The 16,842-nt window shown below is 39.1% G+C and overlaps 1 protein-coding gene across 3 annotated transcripts in view; it reads left to right on the forward strand.

The window, feature by feature from the left end:
- The window catches only part of LOC124773042 (patronin), a 399,845-nt gene that overhangs the window by 207,379 nt on the left and 175,624 nt on the right, over positions 1–16,842 (forward strand). For all 3 annotated transcript variants that reach the window (XM_047249368.1, XM_047249369.1, XM_047249370.1), the window contains exon 5: positions 8,619–8,869. In XM_047249368.1, coding sequence (XP_047105324.1) covers positions 8,619–8,869 — 251 coding nt within the window. The remainder of the gene's footprint in view (positions 1–8,618; positions 8,870–16,842) is intronic.

Genomic DNA, 16,842 nt, shown 5'->3' on the forward strand with positions numbered 1-16,842 from the left:
GCTTTTTTCTTTGCTGCTGAGGCACCTCCTGGTGTACCTGATGCAGTGGAACTGCCCTCTTGGTAGGATGAGTGGTGGGTGGTAACACGTTCGTGTCGCTCTAGGCAGAGGGCCAATGGGAAGACTGGCTATCTGGCATTGCCATTCACCCTGTGAGTGGACAGGTGGCTGCTCCTTCAGCAGGGTTCAAGCAGGCACACGGTGGCAGGCATTTGCTTGTTAGAAGGAGCTCCGTTATTTGCAGTATGGAGTTCCTTAGGGAAATAGTGTTTAGAGCTGGAAAGAAAGCCAATGTTTGTTCTGAATGTCGGCTGGGTGGCCTCATCAGAGATGTAAAGGAGGCCTTGCCAGCTATTGAGCATGCAGGGTGCAGTCTTCTGGAAGTTGTGGCTCGTGTCTGCACCAACAACACATGTCGCTTGGGTTCTGAGGCCATCCTGAGCTCATAGAGGCAGCTGGCAGATGTGATGAAGGCTGCTGGCCTCGTGTGTTGTGTTCAAGCAGAGGCCACAATTTGCAGCATTGTTTCCAGGGTTGATCAGGGTCATTTGGTTAGGAGCTGAGTGGAGGGTCTCAACCAAAGGCTTCATCAACACTGTGATAGACTTGGCTGCAGGTTACTGGACCTGCATTATGTGGTGGGAAATTGTAGGAATTATCTGGATAGGTCACGGGTGCAGTACATAAAGGAAGCTCCTAGTAGTGTAGGAATTATCAGGATAGGTCAGGGGTGCAGTACATAAAGGAAGCTCCTAGTAGGGTAACAGAGTACTGGTGGTGTACACATGCATGTTTTTTAGGCTAGATTGTTGTTTTAGGTACTCTGATGAATACTAACCAGATAGCAAAATCGGACTGTGTTAGAGTAATGACACTTTGACTGTCAGAATTTTATCAGTAAATTGTTGGAGTATTCTTAATAAAGTTCTCAAATGTACTGCCCTCCCAAAATTTTTTGTGCTCAAATTATTCTCAGGACTGATAGTTGGCTGAAATATGAAGTAGAAAGCTCTAGAGATATACAGTGATTCATGGAGTGTATATCGAAAAGACATATTAGATGTCATAGAAGGGGGAGTGTTTATTGCAGTTGACAAAAATATTCTCTCTTGAGGTTGAGTATGAATCTGGCAGTGAAGTTGTCTGGTCATGTATAATAGGTGTAGATGAATTCTGGTTGGATATGTTTACCAGCCATCCGATTCCACTGTGACAGTTTGAGTCGTATCAAGCAAATTTGTGGTCTTTAGTGCGGAAATACCCAGATCATGCAATATTACTTGGAGGCAACTTCAACGTAACGAGTATAGACTCGGACAGCTTTGGATTTGTTGGACAGGGTACATACAGAAAGTCTTGCAAAGTTCGTGTAAGCATGTTTTCTGAAAACTATCTTGAGGCTAGTTTGACAGCCTACACACAGTGGAAATATTTGAGACCACATAGCTACAAAAAGGCTTGACCTAATCAACATTGTCAGCACAGAGACAGGGATTAGTGATCATGATATCATCCTAGCGACTATGGTTACTGAAGCTAATAAATCAATCCAGAAGGCTAGGAGAGTAATTCTTTTAGAAAGAGCAGATAAGCAGTTCTTAGCATCACAATTTAGACAATGAATTGACACCATATAGTTCCTGCATGATGGATGTAGAGGAATTAGGGCAAAGTTTAAATGGATTGAAAATTGTGCTCTGGAGAAGAATGTACTGAATAATTGATTAAGGATAGAAAAGACCCATTGTTGTTTAACAACAAAATACAGAAAATGCCAAGGAAGCAAAGACAGTTCTCTCTCATTCAAACAAGAACACTCAGATGACGATAGGCAAAAGTTTGTAGAAATTTGTGTATCCATAAAAATATTGATTTGCAAAGCATACAGCTACTACCACTACCAAGAAGACCAAGAAAATTCTTGCCCCATCTGAAATTGCTAAGCTAAGGGTTCTATCCAGTCACTTGTTGACCAGTTTGGTGTGGCAGCAAAAGACAGCTGAACAAAAACCAAAGTTTCAAATTTCTCATTTAAGAAATCATTCACACAAGAGCACTGTATAAACACTCTCATTTGATCACCACACAGATTCCCATATGGAGGGCATAATAATAAGCATCCCAGGTGTAGAGAAACAACTGAAAGAATCCAAAAGCAAATAAGTGTCCAGTTTGGTTTTGCAAAGAGTACTCTCTGACATTTGCTCCTTACCTAGCTTGCATGTATTGCAAATCTCTCACCCAGCACATAGTCCCAAGTGACTGGAAAAAGCACAGGTGACTCCTATATATAACAAGAATAAAAGAACTGATGCACAAAATCACAGAACAATGTTCTTAACATAGGTTTGCTGCAGAATTCTTGAACATATTTCCAGTTTGAATGTAACAAATTTCCTTGAGATGGGAAAGCTTATGTCCATAAATTAGCATGGTTTTAGAAAGCTTAGCTTGTCTGTATCTCAGTTTTCCCTTTTCTCACTTGTTGTTGTTGTCGTTGTCGTTGTCTTGAGTCCAGAGGCTGTTTTGATGCAGCTTTCCATGCTATTCTATCCTGTGCAAGCTTCTTCATCTCCAAGTAATTACTGCACCCTACATCATTCTGAATCTGCTTAGTGTACTCTCTCGTGGTCTCCATCTAAGAGCTTTACCCTTCACGCTGCCCTCCAATACTAACTTGATTCCTTGATGCCTTAGAACATGTCCTACCAACCGATCCCTTCTTCTAGTCAAGGTGTGCCACAAATTTCTCTTCTCCGTAATTCTATTCAATACCTCCTCATTAATTATGTGATCTATCCATCTAATCTCCATCATTCTTCTGTAGCACCACATTTCAAAAGCTTCTATTCTCTTCTTGTCCAAACTATTTATCGTCCATGTTTCACTCTCATACATGGCTACAGTCCATACAAATACTTTCAGAAACGACTTCCTGACACTTATATCTATACTCAGTGTTAACAAATTTCTCTTCTTCAGAAACGCTTTCCTTGCCATTGCCAGTCTACATTTTACATCCTCTCTACTTCGACCATCGTCAGTTAATTTGCTCCACAAATATCAAAACTCATTTACTACTTTAAGTGTCTCATTTCCTAATCTAATTCCCTCAGCATCACCTGATTTAATTCGACTACATTCTATGGTCTTCATTTTGCTTTTGTTGGTGTTCATCTTACATCCTCCTTTCAAGACACTGTCCATCCTGTTCAACTGCTCTTCCAGGTCCTTTGCTGTCTCTGACAGAATTACAATGTCATCGGCGAACCTCAAAGTTTTTATTTCTTCTCCATGGATTTTAATACCTACTCCTAATTTTTCTTTTGTTTCCTTTACTGCTTGCTCAATATACATATTGAATAACATCGGGGATAGGCTACAACCCTGTCTCACTCCCTTCCCAACCACTGCTTCCCTTTCATGTCCCTCGACTCTTATAACTGCCATCTGGTTTCTGTACAAATTGTAAATAGCCTTTTACTCCCTGTATTTGATCCTTGCCACCTTCAGAATTTGAAAGGGAGTATTCCAGTCAACATTGTCAAACCGTTTCTCTAAGTCTATAAATGCTAGAAAGATAGGTTTTGCCTTTCTTTAATTTATCTTCTGAGATAAATGATAGGGTAAGTATTGTCACATGATATCCTGTGAATAAAGGCTGTAGGGCAAAAAGTAGATTTCATATTCCTAGATTTCCTAAAAGCATTTGACGTGATGTCCCACTGCAAACTGTTAATGAAGATTCCAGCATACAGAATAGGTTCCCAGACATAAGAGTGTCTCGAAAACTTCTTAAGCAACAGAACCCAGTACATTTTCCTTGATGGCAAGTGGTCATCAGAGCCCCAAAAGCTCCTCCTCCTCCTGTTCATCAGAGACAAGGGTCTCATCAAGAGTGCCCCAGGGCACTACTTCCATTTTCTATATTCATAAATGACCTGGCAGATAGGTAAGCAGCAGTCTGTGGCGGTTTTCTGATGATGCTGAGGTGTACGGGAAAGTGTTGTCATTGAATAAGTGTAGGAGGATGCGCGATGACTTAGACAAAATTTCTGGTTGGTGTGATGAATGGCAGCTATCTCTAAAAGCAGAAAAATGCAGATGAGTGGGAAAAACAAACGCATGTTGTTTGCATACAGCATTAGTAGTGTCTTGCTTGACACAGGCATGTTGATTGAAATATGTGGTTGTAATACTGTGAAGCGATATGAAATGGAATGAGTATGTAATGATTGTAGTTGGGAGAATTTTAGGATTGCGTGTATCATTGGTAAAGGCGAGTGCATATGGGCCCATGCACATGTACAGTTTAATCGCGCTTGTACTTCTCCTGCTTCTGGCTACAAAAGTGTGGCTGTTAGCCTTATAAGCAAGCAGCAAGATGCTACCCGGAAAAATTTTACTGGCGCGTGCAAGCTGCCATATTCACTGGGAGCAAACCGGGGAATCTGCCCCGGGTTGCAATTTCATTCAAGCATTAATTGCCTTGCAGAACAATGTTGTTGTTTTTGTCAGTTTGCTGAAGAAATATGGCATTATTATTATTAATCTTTTTGGCTGAGGCAGTCAAGTTATTTGAAACGAAGTGTTTAATTCCACACTATTGGCTAGTTTCAGCTATTCGCTGCATTTCATTTTCATCTTCTAGCACATATGGCATTATGCTATAATAAAGAACCAAAATGAGATAATACAGTACTGGTACTCCAAGAAAATTCACAACCTAATCTGAACATACGAATGTACACTTTAAGCCAAATTATGCATTTTAGTGTGGTTTACAAAATTCCTCTGATGTCTTGTTTCTTTTATGACGTGATTTAAGATCTTTTAATGTTTTACACATACAAACATATGAGCTTTGTGTGTCGTCGTAGCTGCACAAGCGCGGTGACGCCAGTTATCTGGTGCTCTCTGGCAACTGTTGAAATGAACCTTTTTCTAACAGGTCGCAGGAAAATATTGCAAATGATTGATTGAAAAGTGTTACTTTCAAAGTAAATTTTCTTTTACGCAAGATGACCTAAGTGCGAGAATGTGCGATGAATTTCTTAAATAACAGAGCATTTGACTCTAATTTAAGAATCAACTATTTGAGGACAACCAGTCAGAAAAAATTTCGAGCCCAGAAGATCGGACATTTATGTCGGGATTAAAATTTCTACTGGCACATTTGTGTGATATATCTTAAAGTGTAACACGCGCAGAAAAGATCAACATTATACGTGAAAGTTTAGCTTCTCTTGCAGCTTAATAGTCATCAAGACCAATATTATATGTGAAAGCTCTGCTTTTCTTGTAGCAGCACTATGCATATTAATTTACACCGTTAACTTCTCTTGTTTGTGTGTACGCGCTACTTAACAGTGATAATGCTACTGGCTGACTACGTCGCATATCCTAAGCTATGACTATCCACTGCATCGGCTGGTGAGATGAAGTGACATGAGGTATGACTGGCTTACAAAAGCACATCCCAATCTCGATTTCAGTGTTTTGGAAAGTAACGTGCATTGTTTGGTGGAATTCAAATTAATACTTTCGTAATATGAAAATAAGCAGTGTACATTATCTTTTTTTCTGAGTTTCATTTTCTGAATGGCTGAGAAATTCTACGCTGATGTATAAAACCATAACCATTCAAAGGATTGATAAGTCTTACAGTTCTGAGGAAAAATGTAATGTCACTTAACAAGGAAAAAGTGTATTTTCACCCGGGAGAAAGTGTGTTTTTTAACTGGGAAATCTTTGAATTTTTTTTTTCTTTGTCCACGTTTACACTCTGATACAGGACATTAGTGTGACTTATTCTTGAGTACGACTTTACTATTCGGGATCTGGGTCAGGTCAGGTTAAAGAAAGACATTGAAGCAGTTAAGAAGTTGGCTGTTAGATTTGTTACTGGTAGGTTCAGACAACATGCAAGTATTACGGGTGTGTTTTAGGAACTCAAATGGGAATCCCTGGAGTGAAGGCTATGTTCTTTTTGAGGAACACCATTGGAAAAAATTGAGAGAACTGACTTTTGAAGCTGACTGCAGAATGATCCTAGTGCCACCAATGTACATTTCACATAACTGCCACAAATATGAATCAGGGCTTGTACAGTGGCATATAGACAGTCATTTTTCCCTTGCTCTATTTGTGAGTGAGACAGGAAAGGAAGAATTAACTAGTAGTGGTTTGGCTACACTCCCCCACACCCTGTCTGGTGACTTACAGAATGTATATGTAGCTGTAGAACTCACCTCTTGGCAGTCAATTCACTTGTGGCCACTCAACTGCCCAGTTACAACTCCCCCCCCCCCCCCCCTCCCCTGCTCCCTTGTCATGACCGACTGTTTAGGGCAATAGCAAGTGCTGATGATACTTCTGACTGAATGAAAAGTACTTTTGCTGGAAGTCATTGTTCAGCTTTGTTATTTTTTGTTATAATCATCATCATCATACCTTTGTTACATTTGCAATGTTGATGAGATTTATATATCCACAGTTTAAATTGGGGAAGATACTGACTGACGAGAGAGAGTGGGGGGGAGTATTCTATGGAGGTACAGAAACATCCAGTAAACTTGAGCTCTGAAATGCATAAGATCTATGAACTGGTCAGTAGAAGAAATGTGCTTCATGGTAGTAAAGATTATCAAAGTGCTCATAGCTGTTAAGTTGTGTTTTTTAGAACACATCTCAAAATATAGAATATTTTTTTAAAAATCCTGTAAATATATAATGGTATGTTCTTTCTCAGTAATCCAGGACTAGTATGCAGTTGTTGAACTGATTTTGACTTTCCCTTTAACTTTCCCTTTAATTCTTCTTCTCTCTCTCTCTCTCTCTCTCTCTCTCTCTCTCTCTCTCCTTTTTTTAATCATCCGATAATTTGTAAGGCTTTTGTGTGTGTGTGCCAATGTTAGGAGAGCACAGAAAGGAAGTAGAGAATAATGGAAGATTTAATCAACAAAATATGATTAAAACGCTGTCTACCCTGACATGTATCTGATTCCCAACAGAAGCTCAGAAATAGAACTAAAGGGGTCAGTCTTTGACCTCATATGAAAAGTTGTTGCCAATCAATGTAAGATAACACTTTCCACAAAATGGAAGAAAATAGCTAGTTGCAGATATTTATTGCACATACAGCCATATGATATAAGCATACTAGTTTAAATTACATCCCTAGGGCTCTCTTACTGCCACAGATATTTCAGTTTGTGCATATTGGTACTAGCTCTTGCAAAGGTGTCAGAGGAAGATGGAAGCAATATGGACTGTGGTGTGATGATATAATAGTCATAATTTTTCAATATATTTACAAGAACAATGCTTATTTCAAAACATTACTATCGCTCTCTGCATCACATTCCGTGTGTGTGTGTGTGTGTGTGTGTGTGTGTGTGTGTGTGTGTGTGTGGTACAATTAAAGAAAGTATTAACAAAGCAACACCAGCTGTTGTGAAATATGAGAGAGAGAATTTGGTGATTCTGAGTGTAATGTGGAATGGTCTGTAATTGCTGATTATGTTCTGACTTTTGTAAGACACAATTTTATTGCAGTCATTGCAGGATTTAAACAGTCAACTATGTATTAGACTACATGGGCCTCACTTACCATATGTGTTAGGTTCGTGGCAATTTTGTTTGTGCTTCTTGATAAGATTGTAAGGAGCAGTGAAGGAATTTGATATGATTCAGTGCACATTTGTTCACCAACAAATCTTCGTTGTAATCTAAATTATTTAATAACTTTTGAAAATACCATTCTAAGTGCTGGATTGTTTTGTATATTTTCCATGTTTGAGGACAGGCCGGCTAGTAAATTTTTGATCAGATACTTACGAAGTCTTAGAATAGTGTATGTGGTTTGGGGCAAATGGAGTTTCTCCTACAGGTATCGAAACGTGTGTGCGATCGTCCTGTGGATAGAACATCATTGCAGGCATGCCATCATCTCGTCACAAAAACAGTTCGGAAGGTGGCTGGTTGGGACGATACTGGTGATGATCAGGTTCCTTGTCCAAGTTGTGTTTGTGCCTTCAACCAATGCTTGGCTCTCACCTCCCAAAAGGAGCAGCTTCTGGCCCCTGGGGAGGTAGTCTGACACTTGTCTTATCACATTGTGTTTGCATGGCATTGATTTGCATGGTCTTTCTCTTATTTTCATCCTTAATGTGTTTTCCTGCGGAGCCCTTGGACTGCATCTGAGTCACTTCTTTGAAAAGATAGTCAAAGTATGGTGAAATCATTGTCAGTTTAATTTGAGTTGCTGTATTTCCCAAGTATTATTATATCTCACAATCATCTGCATGTCCGTAGTTGGTATATAATTGGCATGACCATAATGAGCAGTTTAAAACTCTCTGATAAATGAATTTTCTTCTTCTTTTATGTTACTCAGGAATGTAAAACCACCACCACCACCACCACAGATAAACTTGCCATGTTAGATATAATTGTCTCTTGTACATTTTGTGCATGTTAAGATATTTCTTGTTTAGTTATCAGCTTGTTTGCATGAATAAGTGAGCTTTTAAACAGCATTTCTTATTAAACTATTGCTTATTTTAATTTTTGCCTTGAAATTGTGAATGACTTTGTGTATTTTTAATTGTGTGCAGGGTGAACACCAACATGTGCCAGAATTTCCCCCTGTTAGAGAACTGAAGGATTTGTGTGATGGTGTGAGTCTGGCAGGATTAGTGTCATTCTATTGTCCTGAAGAACTACCATGGTCAGATATTGTGGTTAGCTCCTTACCAAAGATATCTGATTCAGTCCAGAACTTGATGCTTGTATACAACTTCTGCAGTCGATGTTTACCAAGCTCTGTATTCCATATGATGCCAGAGGATGTCACGTACTTGCAAGCGTAAGTAAACAGTAATGCAGTCACTTCAGAGTAGGGTAGTAGTTATTAGTACGTTACCTGTACATCATTGTGGCATGGGTTTACTTGACTGATTTTGAGCAAATATAATTTGGCAGCTTTTTGATTTATATTTGTTTTACGATTAATGTATCACTGTCTTGTTGAAATTAAAGTTGTGTTCATTGCTGTTGAATCGTACAAGTAGCCACTATTATTTTACTTATTACTTTAGTTTTAGTTGGTTAGTTTATTTTATTATTTTAGTTAGTTTAGGGAGGAAAAGGGGGGGGGGGGAGAGAGAGAGAGAGAGAGAGAGAGAGAGAGAGAGAGAGAGAGAGAGAGGGGGGGGGATGTATTAAATGAAAATAATTGTCAAATTCAAAACTATAGTCGAAAGTTTAAACTTTACTGAAGCAAGACTGTTTACTTATATGACTGAAATAGCTGATGATACCAAAACCAGCAATAACACACAAGATTTGATACAGTCAATCTCTTGGGACTACACACCAGAAAAGAAGTGTTAAAGTTCTGAAGAAGTAGAAAAGTTATCTTAATTTGTTGGGGAAAATCTCCATGCAAGGTGAATTGAGAATAGAATTTGGTCTTTGACACAGTTGCAGCATAATTTGACACAGAATGTTTTTCAGTATGTGCAATGATGGAACAGTCTTCATCAGAACTTTAGTATTAATCATCTAACATAATGTATATAGTGTTAGCAGATTATTTGGTACATCCCCTTTTGACATCCTCCCAATGTGAAAATACTTTTTGCAATTGAAGCAGCCTTAGTACTTTGCAAATGAAGCAATCTTAGTAAGTCATACTGGAAGGATCTTAACAGATTTCACAATGGCTTTAATCACAAAGATGATAAGCATCTGCGGTCTGAAGTACATGGTACCATGTGAAGTGGTTTCTTCTCTTACCAGTTGTGTAAGGGGGGGGGGGGGGGGGGGGTTGATGATCACTGAAGTGCCTCTGTATGCAATAATTAGTCCAATCCTGACTTCATGATCCCTACAGGACTCATATGTGGGGAACAGAATAATATTTTTAGTTTCCAATAGCTTCTGGATGCAATACTTTACCAACAGCTGTATGTATTGTAGGAATTTATTTTATTTTATGAACTTCTATGTGCTACCAGTTACGGCATTACATTGATGTCATCTTCAGGCCCCACTTGTGATAGTCGTAAAATTGCTAGACACGGAAGGAGCCATATAACTGGATCCGTGAATCAAATTGTCCTGCAACAGCTCTTGGTGGCCAGGCGACACAGACTGAGAGCGTTGTTTAGTTGTGTTTTGTAGCAACGGTATGCCAGCCTCAATTTTATTAAATTGTTTAATAACTACCTAAGTACATCACCTCTGCTTTCATTGAAACACAGGTGCTTGTTTCTTTTCATTGCTGTGTGGTATGTAAGAGTAGCCTGTGATCACTTACATTAGTTCTAAGTCCCCCACCGTCCATTGCTGAAATGCCAACTTACATTGTGAATAATCTGTACATTACAAAATCAGCTTGATAATATCTTTGGCATTATGGTTTCTGACAGACCATGTGTCTGATCAATGAAAAGACATATTGATAGGTGCAAGCTGAAGAATAAAACACACAATTGTCGAGGCATAAATAGTGCCTCACTATGTTACAGCTTTTTCCATGTGTTGATATCCCCTTCTTTATTGTTCAAACTGCTGCAGTTGCAACTTTCATTGATGACAAAGTGTTTTTTTTTTTTTCCAGCTGCTTTACTGAACGGAAATTTGTCATATGATATATTAATCCATTTATAAAGTTTTCCAACTCCTTGCTGCATTTGTCAAAAGTTACTAAAGGTAGAATGTTGCAAGACTTAATAAATAGATCCTTACAGCCTGGAAAATAACTTTTGCGTAATGGCATTTTGCTTCATAATCAAACCATTGAGTTGCAGAACCTGTTATATATTTGCTTGTAAAGACTTGAATCCTGAAAGTGTAGGAACTATTCAGACGTTGTTTAATCCACAAAAGAAAACTCATTGAACTATTGGAGCTGCTTCAAAAAATGCCACATTGAATAGTTGCAATGCAGCAAATAAAGTTGTGCCCCCACCACCAAATGAGGTGCTCAACTCATTATATCGTGTAATAAAACCCCAGTTTAACAGATTCATTATTTGCAAAACTTGCTTTGCTCAGGTTTCCTGAACATTTTGTTAAGAAAACATCTGCTTGCAGTGTGAAATGATATTTATAATTTTATTATTTGTAAAGGAACTTCAAAAGACTTTGATTTTCCATATGTGGATTGGGAATATACAAGGTGTACATAAAGTCCAGGAACACTTACAATTATTTATTGCATAAGAACCAAACATTGTACAGATATCATACATATGTGCTTTTGAAGAGGAAACCCTGAAAGCTATTTTTTCCCTCCATGTATACCCCAACAGCATAGTTTGGTAATTTTCCGATAGTCAGTGCTAGTCGCAAACCTGGCGAGTTCAGGTTCGGATCGAGCTTTCTGTGTGTTGGAGTGCGACAAAAACAATTGTGCTTCAGCTGTTCAACGGATGTTTGGAACCAAGTACGGAAAGAAGCCACCAACAAGGAAGGCCATTTACCACATCTACCATGTGATACAGCAGAGGTCCGGGAGAGAATACAGGACGTGACTGCCTCAGTTGACGATGCCATGCTGGGACGGCCATGGCAAGAATTTGATTACCGTATCGTCATCTGCCAGGTCACTCATGGTTCGCATATCGAATGTTTGTGAAAGGGGGGGAGGAGGGGGGGAGTTTAGAGTTTCTCTTCAAAATGCAATGTGTATGACATGTGACATCTGTACTATGTTTAGTTCTTGTGCAATAAATAATTGAAAGTGTTCCCTGACATTATGTACACCCTGTATATAAGAAAGGTCATTTCTGATGACTGCAGCACTCCTGCTGAGGAGGGGGGGGGGGGGGGGGCAGTCGTTTGCATGTTTGTGACTTTTTGGCTGAAAATGCTCTGCTTTCATTGCATAAAATAATGCCATAATTCCTTGTGGTAGGACATACATTTATCCTGCCTGAAAAAGCTTTAAAATAAATTGAGGTGGTGATCATTATAAAGGCTGCAACTCTTAATTACTGATAAGGAAAACATAAACATCTTTATTGGGCTGTAATAGAAAATAAATTTTGAGGCTACTGAAATGGATGAGTAGAAGCTGCAGCACTGTAAGAGAATCATGATAAAAAGTATGAAATCTGCAAACTGTGTCATGAAAAGTAAAGCTAACTAAGACCGTGAAGCTAAAATCCTACTAAAATGCAGCAAACACTAGACTGCAATTGCTTCAGTGTCACCAGTGATGAATAAACATTAGTATAAAGACTTGATTAAACATTTTATAAAAATGTAGGAAGATTCAATCAAAAACAAAAATTCATCTTTTCTGTAAAAACTGTTTAACCAATGAACTTTAGCAAGTAATTTACTACTAAGTCAGATGTAGGGGACTTGGTTGAACACTGTAATGAATTAATCATTTAACAGTGGTGAGTAAAATAAAGAATGGTACATTGGTTGCATGTTACTTCCTTTATTGGAGGTTGTAAAATATAGAAATTTTCTGAAGGAAATTTTGTCTCGGAACAGAATAAATTTACAGTTTAGTTGTTTATTCATTCAAGATGTACTAGATATCATGTGACAGTAAAAAGTAAAGGAAAGCCATATGGCATGCATGGCTGGGAGACTCCATAGGGCAGGTTAGCTACCTAATTGGAAAGGCTTTCCCCATCCTTCACACCTGCAGGCACTGTTCCTTCACGAAATAAGAGCTGTGTACATGAGTCTATCTGTTAAATGTAAGTGACTGTGACGGTACGTGTGTGCCTGTGCACACGCCATTCCGTGTACGTGTGCTCGTTGTCATGTTCGTGTAGGGGATGATGATGATGATGATGATGATGATGATGATAAGGGAGAGGGTGAAACCCAGTGCCAGCATATAGCATACTCCTTTCGAAGAGCATCAAGGGGGCCACTGAACGTAACATCTATAAATGTATTTCCATCTTACTACTGAACAATCTATTGTGTACCTTAAATTATTGTAAAATTTGTTTTGCCTGTAGTTGTTTGTCAATAATTTGAAAATGGAAATTGAAATATGAAACTCAAATACTCTATTGCTAATTAATGTTGATTTTGTTCCCTGCAGAAGAGGGAAATATACGCGATAAGCGAGTCCTCATTCATGCAAAGAATGTATTAAGTTTTGTTTGCTGGTTACTTTTGCCAAACGTGCAGTTAAAAACTCTTTATTCGTATGTTATCCATCATTGAAGTTACTTTGAGTAGGTTAGAGGACAAACACAATAAATGCCAATAAGGTTACATAAACAGATGTCGTATTTTCTTCTGGGAAAGCTAACAAGAGATTTCTGTGAATGACCAAACATCTTTTTCAGAATGGTTGTTAACCATTGAGAAAAAAGTTAACCTCATTTTGGAGAGGAGAAAGAAAACAACTCATATACTATTTCCTTTCGGTCGTCTAAACATTTTCACTGACAAAGTTCAGTGATGAAACAACCAATTTATACTAAGTTTTTGTGTATAGTGTGCATATGTATTAAGAGTAGGATTGCCATAATCCTCATTCACAAATCCAGGACAAATGCATAGTAGCAGTTAAATATAGCATTATAATTTGTTTTATTATGCCAACTGTACTTTTGTGATGCTTGTACAAAGTTAAGATGTTTAACATTTTCTTGCTGCAGATTTATGCATGGAAGTCAGAATAACTGGCATTTATTGTATTATACGAATGTGATGACTGGCCGTTGTTGTTGTTGTTGTTGTTGTTGTTGTTGTGGTCTTCAGTCCTGAGACTGGTTTGATGCAACTCTCCATGCTACTCTATCCTTCATCTCTCAGTACCTACTGCAACCTACATCCTTCTCAATCTGCTTAGTGTATTCATCTCTTGGTCTCCCTCTATGATTTTTACCCTCCACACTGCCCTCCAATACTAAATTGGTGATCTCTTGATGCCTCAACACATGTCCTACCAACCAATCCCTTCTTCTAGTCAAGTTGTGTCACAAACTCCTCTTCTCCCCAATTCTATTCAATACCTCCTCATTAGTTATGTGATCTACCCATCTAATCTTCAGCATTCTTCTGTAGCACCACATTTCGAAAGCTTCTATTCTCTTCTTGTCCAAACTATTTATCGTCTATGTTTCACTTCCATACAGGGCTACACTCCACACAAATACTTTCAGAAACGACTTCCTGACACTTAAATCTATATTCGATGTTAACAAATTTCTTCTTCAGAAACGCTTTCCTTGCCATTGCCAGTCTACATTTTATATCCTCTCTACTTCGACCATCGTCAGTTATTTTGCTCCACAAATATCAAAACTCATTTACTACTTTAAGCGCCTCATTTCCTAATCCAATTCCCTCAGCATCACCTGATTTAATTCGACTACATTCTATGGTCTTCATTTTGCTTTTGTTGGTGTTCATCTTACATCCTCCTTTCAAGACACTGTCCATCCTGTTCAACTGCTCTTCCAGGTCCTTTGCCGTCTCTGACAGAATTACAATGTCGTAGGCAAACCTCAAAGTTTTTATTTCTTCTCCATGGATTTTAATTCCAACTCCTAATTTTTCTTTTGTTTCCTTTACTGCTTGCTCAATATACAGATTGAATAACATCGGAGATAGGCTACAACCCTGTCTCACTCCCTTCCCAACCACTGCTTCGCTTTCATGCCCCTCAACTCTTATAACTGCCATCTGGTTTCTGTACAAATTGTAAATAGCCTTTCGCTCCCTGTATTTACCCCTGCCATCTTTAGAATTTGAAAGAGAGTATTCCAGTCAACATTGTCGAAAGCTTTCTCTAAGTCTACAAATGCTAGAAATGTAGGTTTGCCTTTCCTTAATCCATCTTCTAAGATAAGTCTTAGGGTCAGTATTGCCTCACGTGTTCCAACATTTCTACGGAATCTAAACTGATCTTCCCCGAGGTCAGCTTCTACCAGTTTTTCCATTCGTCTGTAAAGAATTCACGTTAGTATTTTGCAGTCGTGACTTATTAAACTGATAGTTCGGTAATTTTCACATCTGTCAACACCTGCTTTCTCTGGGATTGGAATTATTACATTCTTCTTGAAGTCTTAGGATATTTCGCCTGTCTCATACAACTTGCTCACCAGATGGTACAGTTTTATCAGGAATGGCTCTCCCAAGGCTGTCAGTAGTTTTAATGGAATGTTGTCTACTCTTGGGGCGTTGTTTCGACTCGGGTGTTTCAGTGCTCTGTCAAACTCTTCATGCAGTGGTCGTAAGTGATGTCAAATTTAATTTATTTCTGTCTTCTTTTCTTATGTCTGTACTCTGTCCAGTGAGCCTTCATTAGTAGGACAGTCTTTCTGTATTAGCATTGTGGCCAGGAAAAGGGAACTAAATTGTGCTATTTTTAGTGGTTCAGCAGCATTGCTCTTCTGATATGAAACATTTGAAGAACAGTACCCACGTTTTTTTACCTAACAAACTGCTGAATTCTGTATTTGAGCTACTTTCTTTCAGAAAAGAGTAATTCCAAGACCCTGTCAAACAACATACGGTAATTCTGTTTCCAATTACTGCACTCACCTAGCCGTATCAAAGAATATTCTACCAGATACTATGTAATTATCATCTGCAGAAATAACCAATCAAAATATTAAAGGCAAAGATCCTGAGTTTGAGTCTCTGTCTGGCACACAGTTTTAATCTGCCAGGAAGTTTCATATCAGCACACACTCCACTGCAGAGTGAAAATTTCTTTCTGGAACCAAAATATCGCTGTTGTGACAGAGACTTGTTCCATTTCATCTGATAGTCAGTAGTTGTTTCATAAAATGAACAGTGGAAAAATTATCCTGTAGGAGCAGACAAAAAGGTTAATACATTCCTCATTTAAACAATCTGACAGAAAACTGGGGAACCAGCTGCCTCAGTCCTCCTTCCACTTTCCCCACAAAGAATTTTGGCATGCGCTTTCAACCCGTAACTTATAAATCCTCTCACTCAGTGTCTCTTTGTAGTTTAGACTTCGTATTCAGCAACTCCTCCTCCTTGCAGGTGTCTGTCTCTCTCCCACCACCTCCCATTCCTCCTATTGATTTGCAGGATATCCCACAGCCACTGTCTCCTCTCTCACGTGTAGTCTCCTTTCTGCTTTCTTTCCCACTGCCACTGTCTCCACCATACCTCGGCATTTCAAAAATTCTGGGGTCCAACTTATTTTTTCCCCTACACACACAGGTTTAAAATTTTTGTCCAAAATTTACCTTCCTCTGAACGTACATGTTAAAAGTTCTCTGGTGTTGGAGGGTGCAGCCCATCTCTGTCCCTCCCTCCCACCATCCTAAGCGTATTTATGGTCTCTACTCATCTGCGTATTTCTTTTCCACTGTCTTCTCTCTCTTTTGCTATCACTGTTTCTATCTCCATCCATATCTCTTACTGCCACTTCCTCTTGGTGATCAACTAATCTCTCTCCTCTCTCTCTGACTGCCACTGCTATTATCTTCATCCCTGTCTCATTCTCTTTCACTCCACTTTCTCTCTCCTGCTATGACTGACTTCCCCCCTCCCCCCCCCCCCTCTCTCCCGCATTCAGATTTTCTCCTCTCTCTCTCATTGTCACTGTCTCTCCTTTATTACTCTCTTTCAGTACAGAAAACCATGAACATGTTTGTATGTTAACATTTTGTTTTTGGTCAGGAATGAGGATTGAGGCAGGTGGTTCCCCACTCTTCCTTAAGAGTCTTTTAAAGAGAAACATATTCACCTTTCTTGTGCTCCAACTGGAGCGTTTTCACCCCCTCTCCCTCCCTCTCCCCCTCTTCCTCCCTCTCCCCCCTCTCCCCCCTCCCCCCTCCCCCCTCTCCCCCTCTCCCTCCCTATCTC

The sequence above is a fragment of the Schistocerca piceifrons genome, chromosome 2 (genome assembly GCF_021461385.2).
Source record: "Schistocerca piceifrons isolate TAMUIC-IGC-003096 chromosome 2, iqSchPice1.1, whole genome shotgun sequence".
Taxonomy (NCBI): domain Eukaryota; kingdom Metazoa; phylum Arthropoda; class Insecta; order Orthoptera; family Acrididae; genus Schistocerca; species Schistocerca piceifrons.